This window comes from Sesamum indicum, linkage group LG2 (genome assembly GCF_026168435.1).
Source record: "Sesamum indicum cultivar Baizhima isolate 11 linkage group LG2, ASM2616843v1, whole genome shotgun sequence".
Lineage (NCBI taxonomy): Eukaryota > Viridiplantae > Streptophyta > Magnoliopsida > Lamiales > Pedaliaceae > Sesamum > Sesamum indicum.
The window spans coordinates 256,029-272,108 of NC_142658.1; the positions used below are offsets into that span (position 1 = coordinate 256,029).

The 16,080-nt window shown below is 39.5% G+C and overlaps 1 protein-coding gene across 1 annotated transcript; it reads left to right on the forward strand.

Moving 5' to 3' along the window:
* The first annotated feature begins 7,757 nt into the window (after positions 1 to 7,757).
* On the forward strand, positions 7,758 to 15,929 carry LOC105174896 (bifunctional aspartokinase/homoserine dehydrogenase 1, chloroplastic). Its single transcript, XM_011097147.3, has 18 exons — positions 7,758 to 8,213; positions 8,932 to 9,005; positions 9,103 to 9,477; positions 10,159 to 10,247; positions 10,346 to 10,649; positions 10,799 to 10,851; positions 10,943 to 11,157; positions 11,263 to 11,350; positions 11,427 to 11,540; positions 12,090 to 12,188; positions 12,457 to 12,651; positions 13,622 to 13,704; positions 13,837 to 14,062; positions 14,245 to 14,390; positions 14,550 to 14,685; positions 14,970 to 15,053; positions 15,138 to 15,230; positions 15,370 to 15,929. The coding sequence occupies exons 1-18, from the start codon at positions 8,092 to 8,094 to the stop codon at positions 15,613 to 15,615; spliced, it is 2,742 nt and encodes a 913-aa protein (XP_011095449.1). The 5' UTR covers positions 7,758 to 8,091; the 3' UTR covers positions 15,616 to 15,929.
* The last annotated feature ends 151 nt before the right edge of the window (positions 15,930 to 16,080 follow it).

Consider the following 16,080-nt stretch of genomic DNA (forward strand, 5'->3'; position numbering starts at 1 on the left):
TGGAATTCAAACGGCCACCCATCAGCTGGGTGCATGCTCAAACGCCTAATATTTATTCAATACCACACTTTGCTAATTATACCTGCCCAGCCCCAGCCCCAGCCCCAGCCCAAGTCCCCCTAATAAAAGCTAACTACTTCTCTCTTTCCCCTACCAATATGCTCCTACTCATCTTGTATAACGCGCCTAACCAAATTAATTATATTATATTTGGTATTTCACATTATTCAACTACATATATATATATATAAATAAATTAGAATGAGCTCCATTGAAGTTTTTTAATTTTATTATTTAAAAATTTATCAAATACTCTTGATGTTTGATGAAAAAAGTATAAGTGAAAAGAAGAGTGTTATTCCTCAATTTTTATATACATGAGAGATATTGGCATTGAAGTAACCCCTAAATAGGAAATGTAAGGGTCCCTTTAATCTGAAGATGTAGCATAAAGTAAAAGTTGAGGTATGTAGTTCAAACGGAAGAAAACATCAAAAAATATATCAAAGCATGTACCTCTTTGTATATAGGCAAACATAATTAGGTGGTTGGATGAAATTATGATGATGTTAAATTCTTTTTAGATTTATCCAACCTTTAAGGTTTAGGTTACTTCTCTCTAGAGGCGCCATGCCCCAAGAGAGTTGCTAATTCTTATCCGATTTTATGAGGTGTACCTCCTGACATCCTATGTGGATGCCACCTAAACTACTTGTGGATGTCATTGATGTGAGATGGACTTTGACTTTGAGTGGGGGGCTTTAAGTTCCTAAACTTTATTGTGGGCTCGTAAGGTCTTTTTTGGATTGAGGCCCTCCCAAATTTGTGTCGTTGGAGCTTCCTTTAGCCAACTTATTTTTTGGGCATATCTACTGGACCCTCTGCATGGGGGCTCTACATAGATTAGACTTCCTGGGGATATTTTTTTGGGCCTTCCCCTGAAATGGGCTTCATGGAGGACATAATGGATTTGTATAATATTTTTTTATTTTTTTTTGGATCATTTGAATTTTTTGGGTCAATCCTTTTTTTATCGGCATCATATATAATTATTATATATATATATATGATGATTGAAAGTCTAAACATTATTTTATATATATATATTGTAAAACATTGAGGAGTGAAATATAATATTTAAAAAAATGTAATATGATTGAGGAGCAAAAAAGGGAAGAGAATATATTAAAATTGGTTATGCTTAATTTTTTCAGTTGAAAAATATAATGATGCCCCTTAGTTTATAATTAAGAATAAATCGTTCCTTTAGAAAGCAACTCAAAGTTTGTAATATATATGATAGTGTAATATTGGTGCTGGTTCTCCTAATATAATATTATATGGCTCTGAGATGTGCTGTTTTGTTTCTAAATATTGCATTTGGAAACTGCAGCTCCGTGATGAAGTTCCTGTTAAGTTGTGAAGATTGATTTGAAGAAGAAAATGATAACCTGATTCAATTTAGAAATCCCAAGTTGAGTTGGAGAAGGATAACTCGATTCAAAGTTAAGTTGGAGAAGGATAACCCGATTCAAAGTTGAGTTGGAGAAGGATAACCCGATTCAACTTAGAAATCCCAAGTTGAGTTGGAAAAAGGATAAGTCATGGCTATATATATACTACTCTTATTAGCATTGTTTTATAGAGCAAAGTAGAATAGAGTGGAGAGAAAAGAAAGAGTTGAGACGAGGGTAAGTGTTGTCTTTCACGTGTGGTGAAGACTTGCATACAAGTGTGTGTGTGTTGTACTCCTCAATTTTCCTCCTCTTTGAGTGTTTTCTCCTGGCTTGGTATCGCCCCCAGACGTAGGATTTATATCCAAACTGGGTTAACAAATTCGTGTGTCTTTTATCGCCTTCATATTCCACCTGTTATCCATCTTAACCCGATCCATTTCCTAACAACTGGTATCAAGAGCCTGGTTCAAGGAGTTAAGATGGAGGGAAAGTTTCCAGTCGAACGGTTCAATGGTTCCGACTTTGGGTTTTGGCGTATGCAGATGGAGGCCTACCTGTACAGGAAGGACCTGTACGAACCACTTGCAGAGAAGTCCGAGAAGACGAGTGATGAAGAATGGAAGGTGCTCAATCAAAAGGCGATGAGCGCAATAATCCTGTCGCTCTCTCGGAATGTCGCCTATCATGTGAAGGGAGCAAAGAGCACGAAGGAAGTTCTACAGACTCTTGTCGATATGTACGAGAAACCCTCAGCAATGAACAAGGTTATGCTGATGAAAAAACTATTCAGGTTGCAGATGGAGGAGAGGAAGTCGGTGGCCGATCACCTCAATGACTTCAACCAACTCACGACACAGCTGGCGTCTGTGGATATCGTGTTTGACGATGAGGTAAAAGCGTTAATTTTGCTTTCATCTTTACCTGACAGTTGGGATGTGGTTGTTACTTCGGTGAGCACTTCGTCTGGGAAGGAGAAGATGAAGTTCGACAACATCAGGGACATGATGTTGAACGAGGAAACCCGTAGAAAGCAAACGGGTGGATCATCTGGCTCTGCACTACATACAGAGTCCAGAGGGAGACCTGACACACGGGGTAAATACCGTGGAAGGTCAAGGTCCAGGGGGAAGAATAAAGGCAAGAAGGAGATGGTGTGCTGGAACTGCGAGAAGCCCGAACACATGAAAAGCGAATGTCGGGCGCCAAAGAAGGAAAAGGAGGGCCGGACAGCGAATGCCGCGACGGAAGAGATCACGGATGCACTCTTGTTGAGTGTGAGCAGTTCTTCCGATGATTGGGTTGTGGATTCAGGGGCCTCATTCCACTCATGCAGCAACAAAGACATCATGGAGCCATACACCTCAGGTGATTTTGGCTTAGTTTATCTTGCAGATAACAAACCCCTCAAGATTGTAGGAAAGGGAGATGTGCGGATCAAATCAATGAATGGGTCATGTTGGACCCTACATGATGTGAGACACATACCAGGACTGAAGAGGAACTTGATCTCAGTCGGACAGCTGGATAGTGATGGATTCCACACGACGTTTGGAGACGCGAAGTGGAAGATCAGTCGGGGAGCAATGACTTTGGCACGAGGACTAAAGTCGGGAACGCTCTACATAGCGGGAGGATCCAGTTCAAACATCCCCTTTGCAGGAACTGTATCGCAGGCTAACCTGTGGCACAATCGCTTGGGCCACATGAGCGAGAAAGGAATGAACGTGCTGAAGTCGAAAGGACGGTTGCCCGAGTTAAAATCGGTGGAGGTGGGTCATTGTGAACACTGCGTGTTCGGAAAGCAGAAGCGGGTGAGCTTCTTGACCACAGGAAGAACTCCGAGGAAAGAAAAGTTGGAGCTTGTTCACACCGATTTGTGGGGACCAGCACCAATGTCATCTCTTGGTGGATCAACGTACTACATGACATTCGTCGATGACTCCACTAGAAAGGTATGGGTGTATTTCTTAAAAAGAAAATCTGATGCCTTTGATACATTCAGGAGATGGAGGGCACTAGTGGAAAATGAGACAGGTCTACAAGTGAAATGTCTCAGATCGGATAACGGTGGCGAGTACAGCAGTGAAGGTATCAAGAATTACTGCGCCGACCATGGAATCCGAATGCAGAAAACAATCCCGGGGACACCTCAGCAAAATGGCGTTGCTGAGAGGATGAACAGAACACTGAATGAGCGTGCGAGATGCATGCGATTGAAGAGCGGACTACCAAAGATGTTTTGGGCAGATGCAGTCAACACGGCTGCTTTCTTGATCAATCGAGGGCCTTATGTCCCGTTGAACAACATGATACCGGAAGAGGTATGGAGTGGTAAGAAAGTGGATCTTTCTTTCTTACATACGTTTGGTTGTTCAGCCTATATTTTGAACGATGATCGGACTAAGCTGGATGCTAAGTCGATTAAATGTACATTCATTGGGTATGGGACTGACGAATTTGGGTATAGATTCTGGGATGATCAAAACCGGAAAATAATTCGTAGCAGGAATGTTATATTCAATGAGGATGTAATGTACAACGACAGGAAGGTAAGCCCGGACGATGACAAGAAGGAAAGGGAATTTGTTGATCTCGATATTTCAAATTCCGGGATCATGAGACCAGCAGATACGGATTCAGTGGGAGTTCAGACGGACGAAACCGAACAGACGGAGATAGAGCCAGAACCAGTATCGGAGGAACCGATTACTGAAAGCAGCACACCCTTGGCACTAGGTCGAGAACCGAGGCTGAGAAGGGCCCCAGATAGGTACTCCCCCTCTCTTTATTACTTGCTTTTGTCTGATTGTGGAGAACCCGAATGTTACGCAGAGGCAGTCAATGATGTCCACAAGAGCAAGTGGGAGCTTGCGATGAACAACGAGATGAACTCGTTGAAGAAAAACAACACATGGGAATTGTGTCAGCTCCCAAAAGGAAAGAAGGCCCTACAGAACAGATGGGTCTATCGGGTTAAGGAAGAATCAGACGGGAAGAAGCGGTACAAGGCAAGACTTGTAGTAAAGGGATTCCAACAAAGATACGGTATTGACTTTACTGATGTTTTTACACCTGTTGTCAAGTTAACTACTATTCGTCTTGTGTTGAGCATGGTAGCGGCAGAGAACTTGGAGTTACAACAGATGGATGTGAAGACAGCCTTCCTACACGGGGATCTTGAGGAGGAGATATACATGGTACAACCAGAGGGGTATAATGGAGATGATCAGCAGGTGTGTCGTCTGAAGAAAAGCCTGTATGGATTGAAACAGGCTCCGCGGCAGTGGTACAGGAAGTTTGACAACTTCATGCTAGAGATAGGTTTCTCTAGATGCAATGCTGATCATTGCTGCTACGTGAAGAGGTTCGATGAGTTTTTTATCATTCTACTCCTGTATGTTGATGACATGTTGATAGCAGGATCAAATGTCAAAGAGATCAATAGGCTCAAGGATCAGTTATCGAGGAAGTTTGACATGAAAGATCTTGGCGAAGCAAGACAGATATTGGGCATGAAAATCACAAGGGACAAAGGTATTGGTAAATTATGGTTATCTCAATCTGATTATATTGAGAAGGTATTATGCAGATTCAAGATGGAAAATGCAAAACCGGTTGGAACGCCATTGGGAAATCAGTTCAAACTATCCAACAGTGATGCGCCCCAGACTGACTCCGAACGTGCAAAGATGAGAGTCACACCGTATGCCTCAGCAATTGGGAGCCTGATGTATGCTATGATCTGTACTTGACCGGATATAACACATGCAGTGGGAGTAGTTAGCCGTTTTATGAGCAATCCAGGAGTGATGCACTGGGAAGCTGTGAAATGGATTCTTAGGTACCTAAGGGGTACTAAGGACCGAGCATTGGTGTTTGGTAAGGGCAAGCTTACCTTGTTTGGGTTTGTTGACGCTGATTTTGCAGGGAGTGACTATGACAAAAGGAGGAGCACTACAGGGTACGTGTTCACATATGGCGGTACAGCCGTATCCTGGGTCTCAAAGCTGCAGAAGGTTGTCACACTGTCCACGACGGAAGCTGAGTACGTGGCAGTTACTGAGGCGGCTAAGGAGGTCATTTGGCTGCAACACTTCTTGGGTGAATTAGGGAAACCTCAGGCAGATGTGATTCTTCATAGCGATAGCCAGAGTGCGATCCATCTGGCAAAGAATCCCGCGTTCCATTCGCGGACAAAGCACATCGAGATCAAGTACCATTTCATCCGACAACTTCTGGAGAAGAAGGCACTGCAGCTGGAGAAGATCCAAGGAGAAAAGAATCCTGCGGACATGCTGACCAAGGCGGTTGCGATGGAGAAGTTGAAGTTGTGTACAGCTTCGACTGGCCTTGATGACTAGAGTGGACAAACCCGGCGGTACCAAGAAAGAAGTGGAGAAAAGCTAATCAATCTTCAAGTGGGAGATTGTTAAGTTGTGAAGATTGATTTGAAGAAGAAAATGATAACCTGATTCAACTTAGAAATCCCAAGTTGAGTTGGAGAAGGATAACTCGATTCAAAGTTGAGTTGGAGAAGGATAACCCGATTCAAAGTTGAGTTGGAGAAGGATAACCCGATTCAACTTAGAAATCCCAAGTTGAGTTGGAAAAAGGATAAGTCATGGCTATATATATACTACTCTTATTAGCATTGTTTTATAGAGCAAAGTAGAATAGAGTAGAGAGAAAAGAAAGAGTTGAGACGAGGGTGAGTGTTGTCTTTCACGTGTGGTGAAGACTTGCATACAAGTGTGTGTGTGTTGTACTCCTCAATTTTCCTCCTCTTTGAGTGTTTTCTCCTGGCTTGGTATCGCCCCCAGACGTAGGATTTATATCCAAACTGGGTTAACAAATTCGTGTGTCTTTTATCGCCTTCATATTCCACCTGTTATCCATCTTAACGCGATCCATTTCCTAACAGTTCCTTTAGATGTAAATTAAATGCTCTCTCTCTCTCTCTCCTCCCTCTCTCCCTCTATATATATATATACACACACACACCAACTTACCAACTTCACTTGAGAACCACCACCAAATACGTATACAAATTAAATATATATCCATTAAACTTTCATAATTAAACCATCCATGTAAAGGATTACGTTTTAATGGAGTAGTAAGTTGTTGTTTCAGAGATTTGTTTATGGGTATATATATCATGTGATGCATTATGAAGTAAGTAGTTGCAATTAATTAGGAAAATATTATATAGATATTGACAATTGAATATTGGATGAATGTAGAACAAGTTTGCATGGAGTGGAGTGGAATGGAGTTTCTCAAGTATAAATACAGAGATTATTATATATATTTGCACCATTAGTTTCTCATTTCTCACACACTCTCTCTCACACACACGCACATATATAGTCGTGATTAATTATATAAGGATGGATGATGGTTAATTTTTCAAAGTGTAGGTTTTTTGGTTGTGATTAATTAGGTTGTTTGTAGATAAAAGTACCCATAAGAGTGTTGAACAATTACAAGATCAATAACAAGGGGGCCGGGGGAATAAGGTTCCCAAAGCTTCCAATGTACGTACAGGCCCTTTTTGAGCTAATTACCCTGGATTTCAAATCAATGCTTGTCCTAATACGTGACGTGAGGAGCAGGCACTTGATTTACGACTATTGCTACTCCTCTACAGTCGCCATCATGCAATTTCGGATTCGGATTCGCTTCCTCAATAAATACATAATATATAATCCCCTTTCCAAAACAATTTCATATATTACATGTGATATTTACCAAATCAATAAATAAATATATTCTTGGGCCTCAAACTATGAAAAATAATTTTAATTGAATGAGTAAATTAGGAGAATTTCTTTTAAAATGTAAAATAATTATAAATATCTTCTTAAATAAAAATTAATATTAAAAAATGAATGAATATTTATAATTATGTTAAATTTTATATAAAATATGAAGAGAATGAAAGATAAAGGGGGTGGAGCCAATGGTATTGGGGGGGGGGGGGGCCCACTTGTATCTCCACAAGTCTACGTCACTGGGGTGCAGAAAGGACAAGATGGGGTGAGTAGGGAGTAGGAGTAGGGATGAGGGAGACCTAAGAAATGGCCATTAGGGTGCAACAAAGGATCAGACTTGTTTTTCTCCTCCATTTTAAAAATGTGCTTCAAACTTAGTAATGATGATTCTTTTATTTTCTTGCAATTTGTTTTGGGTGGCCGCCCCCACCCCCACCCTCTCCCCCTCCCCCTCCCCTATGGAAATGATTCACAATCTATTTTGCTTATTATTAAAATAAATAAATGTACGATTTAATCTCATTGAAATGAAAAAAATCTATAAAGGACATTTAGATTTGGTTTGAGAGAGAGAGAGAGAGAGATCCCTAAACACTCAATTCATAAAACGAGTTGGAGTGGTAAGCATTCCAAGTGGGAATTCCCAGTAGTGCAACAGGAACACAACAGTGCAGTGACTGCTGCTAATTACGGATTTTTTGTTTTCAAATTGCTACTACTACTTCTTCTTGTTGTTTCCCCCTCAAATGCTCTAATCAATTCATCACCAGATATATATCACTCAACACTCATCCAAATCAATCACTAATATTCAGCCGCCTGCAACACCAACAGCAACACCAACACCAACACCAGTACCAATGGCATTCTTCCCCTCTTCTCTCTCTCCCTCCTATTCTTTACCCAATCTTTCTTCTAAATCCAACAAAATTTTCACCAAGATCCACCCTTTCTCTTTCCTCCAACGCCATCCCATTTTCAGGTAACTCAATTTTCTTCTTCTTTCTCTATTTTCTTTCTGGTGGACCTGCAAAGTGCGTGCGTTAAGATTCAACTTTCCTTATCTGGCTGCCCCCCCCCCCCCCCCCCGTCTTTTTTTCTTTCTTTTTCTTTTCCGTAGAGGTACTAAAGATTCAACTTGTTTGTTTGGATTTAGTTGTCTGGCTAACCTCTAACTGATTATTATTATTATTTTTTTACAAAAAAAAAAAAAAAAAACCCTCAAGTCGAACAACTGCAGTTATAATTTTCAAACTAATATGTATCACTATGTGTCAGGCCTTATTCTGCATTAATATCAGTCTGTTATGCATGCAATTACTATAACTTGAGTTGGCTTAATCCAAAAGACTGACAACAATTTTGTTCAGCTTTTTGTTTTCCCCTAATTCTGATTGAATTTATGACCAATCTATATGGCTGCATTGTATATTGCCTTCACATATTTTTAGGTGCTTGCTTCCCACTGATAAGAAAAGAGTCGGAAGAGATGCTGGGTTTCAAAACACTTCTATTAATGTCCATAGTTTTTATAGGGAAATGGCATTGTTAGGCAAGTGAGGAAATAATATGTCAGCTTTCCTCATAGATATAATATAAAATGAAAATGATTTTTGTAATGGATTATGTCTTCTTTCTTTTACGGTCCATTTTTGCAATTTTGACCAACAGCTGAAGCTTACTTGCTGTTCTTATTACAGACCACGTAGCAGTTTGCCGTTCCAAGGAAGGGAGTCGCTGAATTTTAATCTGCTTGCTTCTGTTACTACTGCAGGTTCTTGGCCTTTTTACTTATACATGTTTAACTAAAACTCATCAGAGGTGTATCTCGTCATAATAACAGTTTCCTGTTGGATGACAAAAACATTTAGATGTTTTGCTGGATGAAGCTGTGCAAGAAGTTCAACTTCCAAAGGGTGACACTTGGTCCATTCATAAGTTTGGTGGTACCTGTGTCGGAACTTCTGAAAGAATTAGAAATGTTGCAAACATTGTTGTTAAGGATGAGTCAGAAAGAAAGTTGGTTGTCGTGTCTGCAATGTCAAAGGTGACGGATATGATGTATGATCTCATACACAAGGCAGAGGCCCGGGATGATTCTTACATAATTTCACTGGATGCTGTTTTAGAAAAGCACAAGTCAACAGCAACAGATCTACTTGAAGGAGATGATTTGGCTAATTTCTTAGCTCGACTGCATCAGGACATTAATAATCTCAAGGCAATGTTACGTGCAATATATATTGGTATGTGTCTGAGTGGGTAACTCAGAACTTGCTACTTCTATACAAAAATAACACTACTCACCTATTGACATTGATTTTCCGTAACCAAAGTATTTACTCTTGCCCATATTAGTAAATGAACAAGTCAAAGTTTTAGTTTTCATCCTCCTAGTAGTTCAGGTTTGTGGTGTGATTATGGCTCTGAGTGTTGACATTGTAATGGAAGTAGCATCTCTTGCCAATAGAAGAAAAATAACAATTCAACGTTTCAGTTATCTGTGTCCTATTAGTGTAAGTTTGTTGGATGTTGACCTGCATGTGTTAAAGCAAGTGAAGAAAAATGGAACATCTCTCAATCAACCAATCCTTAGTTTTTCCTATGTAGTCTCCGCAATCTGTCAGTAAACCTCGCAATGTGATGACATCAACCCTCTACTTTTATCTTCCTGCATGCTGGGTGATAATTCATTCTTCTTTTAGTAATGGTTTTCTCTTACTGAGATTATCTTTGCCTAATATTTGAATTGCATTTTCCCGCTTTATCCATGCTTAAGTACATGGATACCTGTCCACTAAAACATATTGATTTAACCTATTTATATACATCATATGCATACTTCCACTCATGAATTTGAATTACCATGTTCCTATACTTTGTTGACTAACTTCAATAGCAGTGACCAAATTCTTGATGTATTGCAGCTGGTCATGCGACAGAGTCATTTTCTGACTTTGTGGTAGGACATGGCGAGTTGTGGTCTGCCCAATTGCTCTCTGCTGTTGTCAGGAAGGTGCTTCTTGTCATTAATGCTTCTTTTCATGAATTTTACTTTCCTGGTTCTGTGTATCCATATACTTTTTCGTAATATTTTTCTCTTGGCTCTCATAGAGTGGGCTAGGATGTACTTGCATGGACACCAGAGAAGTACTTGTTGTAAATCCAACAAGTACAAATCAAGTTGATCCAGACTATGTGGAGTCAAGCCGAAGACTTAAGAAGTGGTACTCCGAAAACTCATCGGACATAATTGTGGCCACTGGTTTTATTGCCAGCACACCTCAGAATATTCCCACAACTTTGAAGAGAGATGGGAGTGACTTTTCTGCTGCAATTATGGGTGCTTTATTCAAAGCATGTCAAGTTACAATTTGGACTGACGTGGATGGTGTGTACAGTGCGGACCCTAGAAAAGGTCTGTTTGACTCATTCATATGCTGTAGCTTAAGATATTGCAACATTTGTCCCTTTTCTCTCCTCTCTCTGCTGGCAATAGTGCACTAGCATTAAAAAAGTGTTGATGTGTCATTTTAAGAATACGTGCATATCTTATTGTCTTGGCAGTTAGCGAGGCTGTGATATTGAAGAAATTGTCCTATCAGGAGGCATGGGAAATGGTAATACTTTACCAATACCATTTTCTGTTAATTAGTCTTAGGTTTCGACATTCTACCAATCATCATTAACCAATCACTTGTATCTGCGCAGTCATACTTTGGGGCTAATGTTTTACATCCTCGAACAATTATTCCTGTCATGAAGTATGACATTCCAATTGTTATAAGAAATATATTCAATCTCTCTGCACCTGGGACAATGATCTGCCGACCTGATGGTTTTGAGAATGAAGATGGCGACCGAGTTGAGTCTCCTGTCAAAGGATTTGCTACAATTGATAATTTGGCCCTTGTCAATGTTGAAGGGTGGGCTTGTATTCATAGATTGATGATAAATATGGAACATTAAATCAATCTTTTATTTTTCTTCTCTACTGTGACTGAGCTTTTACTTGCAAATATTCTTTGCAGAACTGGAATGGCAGGTGTTCCTGGAACAGCTAGCGCCATTTTTGGTGCTGTGAGGGATGTTGGAGCTAATGTAATCATGATATCTCAGGTACATTTTATATCTTCACTTTACACTGAATGATGTAACATTTCTTACAGGGCCTCATTTATTTACTAAAACGCAGGCTAGTAGTGAGCATTCTGTGTGTTTTGCTGTGCCCGAAAAAGAAGTAAAAGCAGTATCTGCTGCATTAGAGTCTAGATTTCGTCAGGCCTTGGATGCTGGTCGTCTTTCTCAGGTAGTTTATTTTTCAGTAAGTTTAGTGAACCATTATTTAAATTTATGTTGCATCTCTGGTATATCATGTATGCAAGTATTTGATAGTCTTAGTTGCTCATCCATTATTTCTTTGGAGGTCATACCTACACATAGTACTCCACAAAGTTGCGTACTCCTTGAGTGTAATTTCCCTATGCCTTACAAGAACTTAGTTCAATTGTTGACCTCATCTTTGTCTTTTCAAACATTGAGCTATATCCGTCATGACAGATTATGCTGTGACGTTTGATTCCTGCACCTAGTGTTTCCGGTTCAATCAGTTGTACGTTTAGGGGTTTCAAAGAAATCTTGATGCTGCTTTGTCTTTAAGCAACCAGATCAATGAAATTGAAGTATCTTATCACAGTTAAACTGCAAGATGGATTCTTCTCTTTATAGTACATAGCATCAATTTCTTAAATCATCCTCTTCACTGGTGTTTGTTGTTCTGCATAAGATAATCTGCATTTGTAATGTCTATTATGAAGAGATTTACGTTTACTTTCGTGATTATCTTGATCTGTTGCAGATTGCAGTTATTCCAAATTGTAGCATTTTGGCTGCGGTTGGCCAGAAAATGGCAAGTACCCCCGGAGTTAGTGCTACACTTTTCGATGCACTTGCGAAGGTTGGGAAACTTGCTTATCATGATAATTTTCTAGTGTATTCCATCTAATCACTTGTAGTTCAAAAATGCTCCTGCAAAGAAGTAGCTCTTAAATGTCTCAGGTCTACTAACTTTACATCTTCAACTATGTGGTTTAAGTAATTTGTCACCTTTTCTTATTACCTGGCAACGAGGAAGTGAAAAAAATACTCTGTTTTACCTGCTTCAGTAACCAGTAAGCATCTGATGCATAAATCAGACTGAGATCCTTAGCCATGTCCTTCCACAGGCTAATATCAATATACGTGCCATAGCTCAAGGCTGCTCTGAGTATAATGTCACTGTAGTTGTCAAGCGTGAAGATTGCATAAAGGCATTACGAGCTGTGCACTCAAGATTTTATCTATCAAGAACTACAATAGCAATGGGTATTATTGGACCTGGATTAATTGGTGGCACCTTGCTGGATCAGCTCAGGGACCAGGTTTGAACAACAATCATTCTCATTTAATCTTTTGGCATTGGCATCTTTATTGTTACACTGTTCGTATTTGAATCAGTCTGTACATTGTCCCCTAAGACCTTGCTGGCTGTACTTTCCAATTTAGTAGAAGTATTAAACTGAAGGGGGCAAATACATTTGAGATGTGATAAAGCTACATAACTTGTTACAAACAGTGCAAAGTTTATAATATAATTCACTTTTGTACATAGGGAAGAAAAGCTGCTGCAGATTAATGGAGTAAGATTTAGCTCTTTCTCATGAATTACTGCTCTCTTAAAAATATTATGAATAAAGATGCCAGGGGATGGCTGATAGCTGGCCTCTTAATCAGGTTCTTTTTACAAGAATTTCCATTTCCAGAAAAGAATCACATAAAATTATCACCTTGCACCATGAGTTTGACTCCACTAGGTTGGAGTCCGTGTTTGTAAAAGAATATGATATTAATGTTAAGAAGATGCTAATTGTTGTCTTCAATCACATAGACTGCAAATTGTTCCTTCAACATTTACTCTTCTTTGGTTGACAATTACAAATCCAGCAGAGAAGAAGCTGAAGTTTAATGTTGTAACAATCTGTGTAAGACAAGATCATCCTACAAATTTATGTGAGGTCAGAGCCCTGTTTGGTGACAAGTTGGCATACATAATATTCTAAACTAACTTTCTGTGGTTTGGATCCATACTGTCATAAGTTTTAGCTTAAACCCTTTTCTTTCTGGAATTCTCATAGCGCTAAATTTAGTCCTCTTATTGGTCTAGTTGATCACAGTCTTCAAGTGGGGTGTACTTTATTCTTGTTGATTAATTGATTTTTTCAGTGCCTGAGTTTTGTCATAAATTCTGTTTCCTTGACTTCTTATTTTGAGGTTATTATTGCAAATGATGAAGATGATAGATTTTGCATGCATTACCATAGAAATTGTTGTACGTTTCAATCAACTATGCAGGCAGCAGTCCTCAAGGAAAAGTTTAACATTGATCTGCGTGTGATGGGTATTACTGGATCAAAGGCTATGCTCTTGAGTGATACGTAAGTTTTGTGAGTTTAAAGAAATATATGCTTCATCCAGCTAATCAGCATTTTACCGCTTTGGCTATTTGGTTTAGACATGCTATATTTTTTATTTGGCAACATTAAGAACTCCCATTTTGATTATTCTAGGGGAATTGACTTGTCGATATGGAGAGATCTCCAGAAGGAACAAGGGGAAAAGGCGGACATGCAGAAGTTTGTTCAACATGTGCATGGAAATCATTTCATCCCAAATACAGCCATAGTAGATTGCACTGCAGACTCTCATGTCGCAAGCCACTACCACGACTGGTTGCGTCGAGGCATCCATGTGATCACCCCAAATAAGAAAGCCAATTCAGGACCACTTGAACAGGTGATAACCAATAGCACATCTTGCATACTTTCCATATTATTTCCTGTGAATTTCCTCCGTCTCTCTGTCATATTTAGTTATGTCCTTTAAGGAGCCTGTTTTGCCAAGAATTCTATTTTCTTTTAATAATTGATAATTTTTGTAACAAAGTTGCTCTTTTATGTTTTAATTCCTTAATGTAGTATTTGAAGTTGAGAACTCTTCAGCGACAGTCCTATACACATTACTTTTATGAAGGAACTGTTGGAGCTGGTTTACCAATCATTAGCACTCTGCAAGGTCTCCTTGAAACTGGGGATAAAATATTGCGAATTGAAGGCATTTTTAGGTTCGTATTTTTGTCACAGCATTGTTGCTGACATAGGTTTTTCTTTTCTTTAAGGTAATTTAATGTCAGTTATATTTTTAAGTGTACTAGCAGGAATAAATTATGCTTCTGAAATCACTAGTTTCTATCCACTGACTTCATGATACTGTGCTCGTGCAGTGGGACCTTAAGTTATATATTTAATAACTTCGTGGGTGCAAGAACTTTTAGTGATGTGGTGAAGGAGGCAAAAGTGGCAGGTTACACTGAACCAGATCCCAGAGATGATTTATCTGGAACTGATGTGGCTAGGAAGGTATAAGCTAATTCTGTGTTGTGCTTTGTTGTGATGACTATTGTGTTTAGTTTTGTGTTGTCAGTTACTGGAAAAAGCCTTCAAACAGCATAAACAACTTTGCAGAAGCAACACAAGCGTACCTGCATCTTTGCTTTGAGATTCTGTCAGAAAGGAACACCCTGCAATAACTTGCCTTTATTACTCTGAAAGTGCCCACATCACATCGCTGCATGAATGCCTTTTCTCTTAATGTGTTTCAAGTGAGATACTTTTGCATTGACGAAGTCGTTTGCGTGGTACAGGTGATAATCCTTGCTAGAGAGTCTGGATTGAAGCTAGAATTGGCAGATATTCCTGTTCAGAGTCTAGTGCCAGAACCATTGAAGGTGAGAGCAGAAGTTAAGTGATATGGGGCTGCTCAGCAGAACCACCATTTCATGTCTGATGTGATTTTATGATGTTTTATCCAGGATAGCGCCTCAGCAGAAGAGTTTATGGAGAAGCTCCCACAGTATGATCAAGACTTGGCAAAACAAAGACAGGAGGCTGAAGCTACTGGAGAAGTAAGCACTTCAAAGCCTTATCCCGTGTCTGGAATCTGAAAAGAACAAATAAGTAAAAAAAATTGAAAGAAATGGAAAATCAGAATGGAACATTCTTCATGTATATATTCACGAACTTATGAGCTTGAAATTTCTGAAGGTCTTGAGATACGTCGGGGTAGTGGATGTTGTCAACAAGAAAGGAACAGTAGAACTGCGAAGATACAAAAAGGAGCATCCATTTGCCCAACTTTCTGGATCTGATAATATAATAGCGTTCTCAACTCAGAGGTACGAGAAGCAGCCACTAATTGTCCGTGGTCCGGGTGCTGGTGCTGAGGTGACTGCTGGTGGAGTATTCAGTGACATATTACGTCTTGCATCATATCTTGGTGCTCCATCATAATTTCTTACTGCTAAGCTTGAGCTCAAAGGTATAAGATAGTTTGTGCTTGACTGATGCATCTTTCTCCTCAGTCCAAGCCCACATTAATTCCCATGCGATTTTGCAGCTTAGATGATTTACCTAGTTATTATAACCAGATGGGTCTGATTCCTTTTCCCTCCCTATGTTGAATTTTTAAAACCCTACTCTGTGTTCTCTGTTTAGTTGGAGGGTATAATAGAGTGTTTTAAAGGAACGGTGCAGCATATTGGCTGTGTGCTTGGCATAGTTGATAATTGCAGTACTGTTCAGCTTAAGCTGAATTATCTTTCCTAGATGCTTTAGACCATTCCTTTATTATAGGAAACGGCTGTCGAGCCTGATTGTGGATGACATGTAACTGGAAAAGCAGACCAATGCGCCTGCTGCAATTAGAGCTGAGAGGATTGGTTGATGCACAGACTGTATCACCACATCTTCACATCT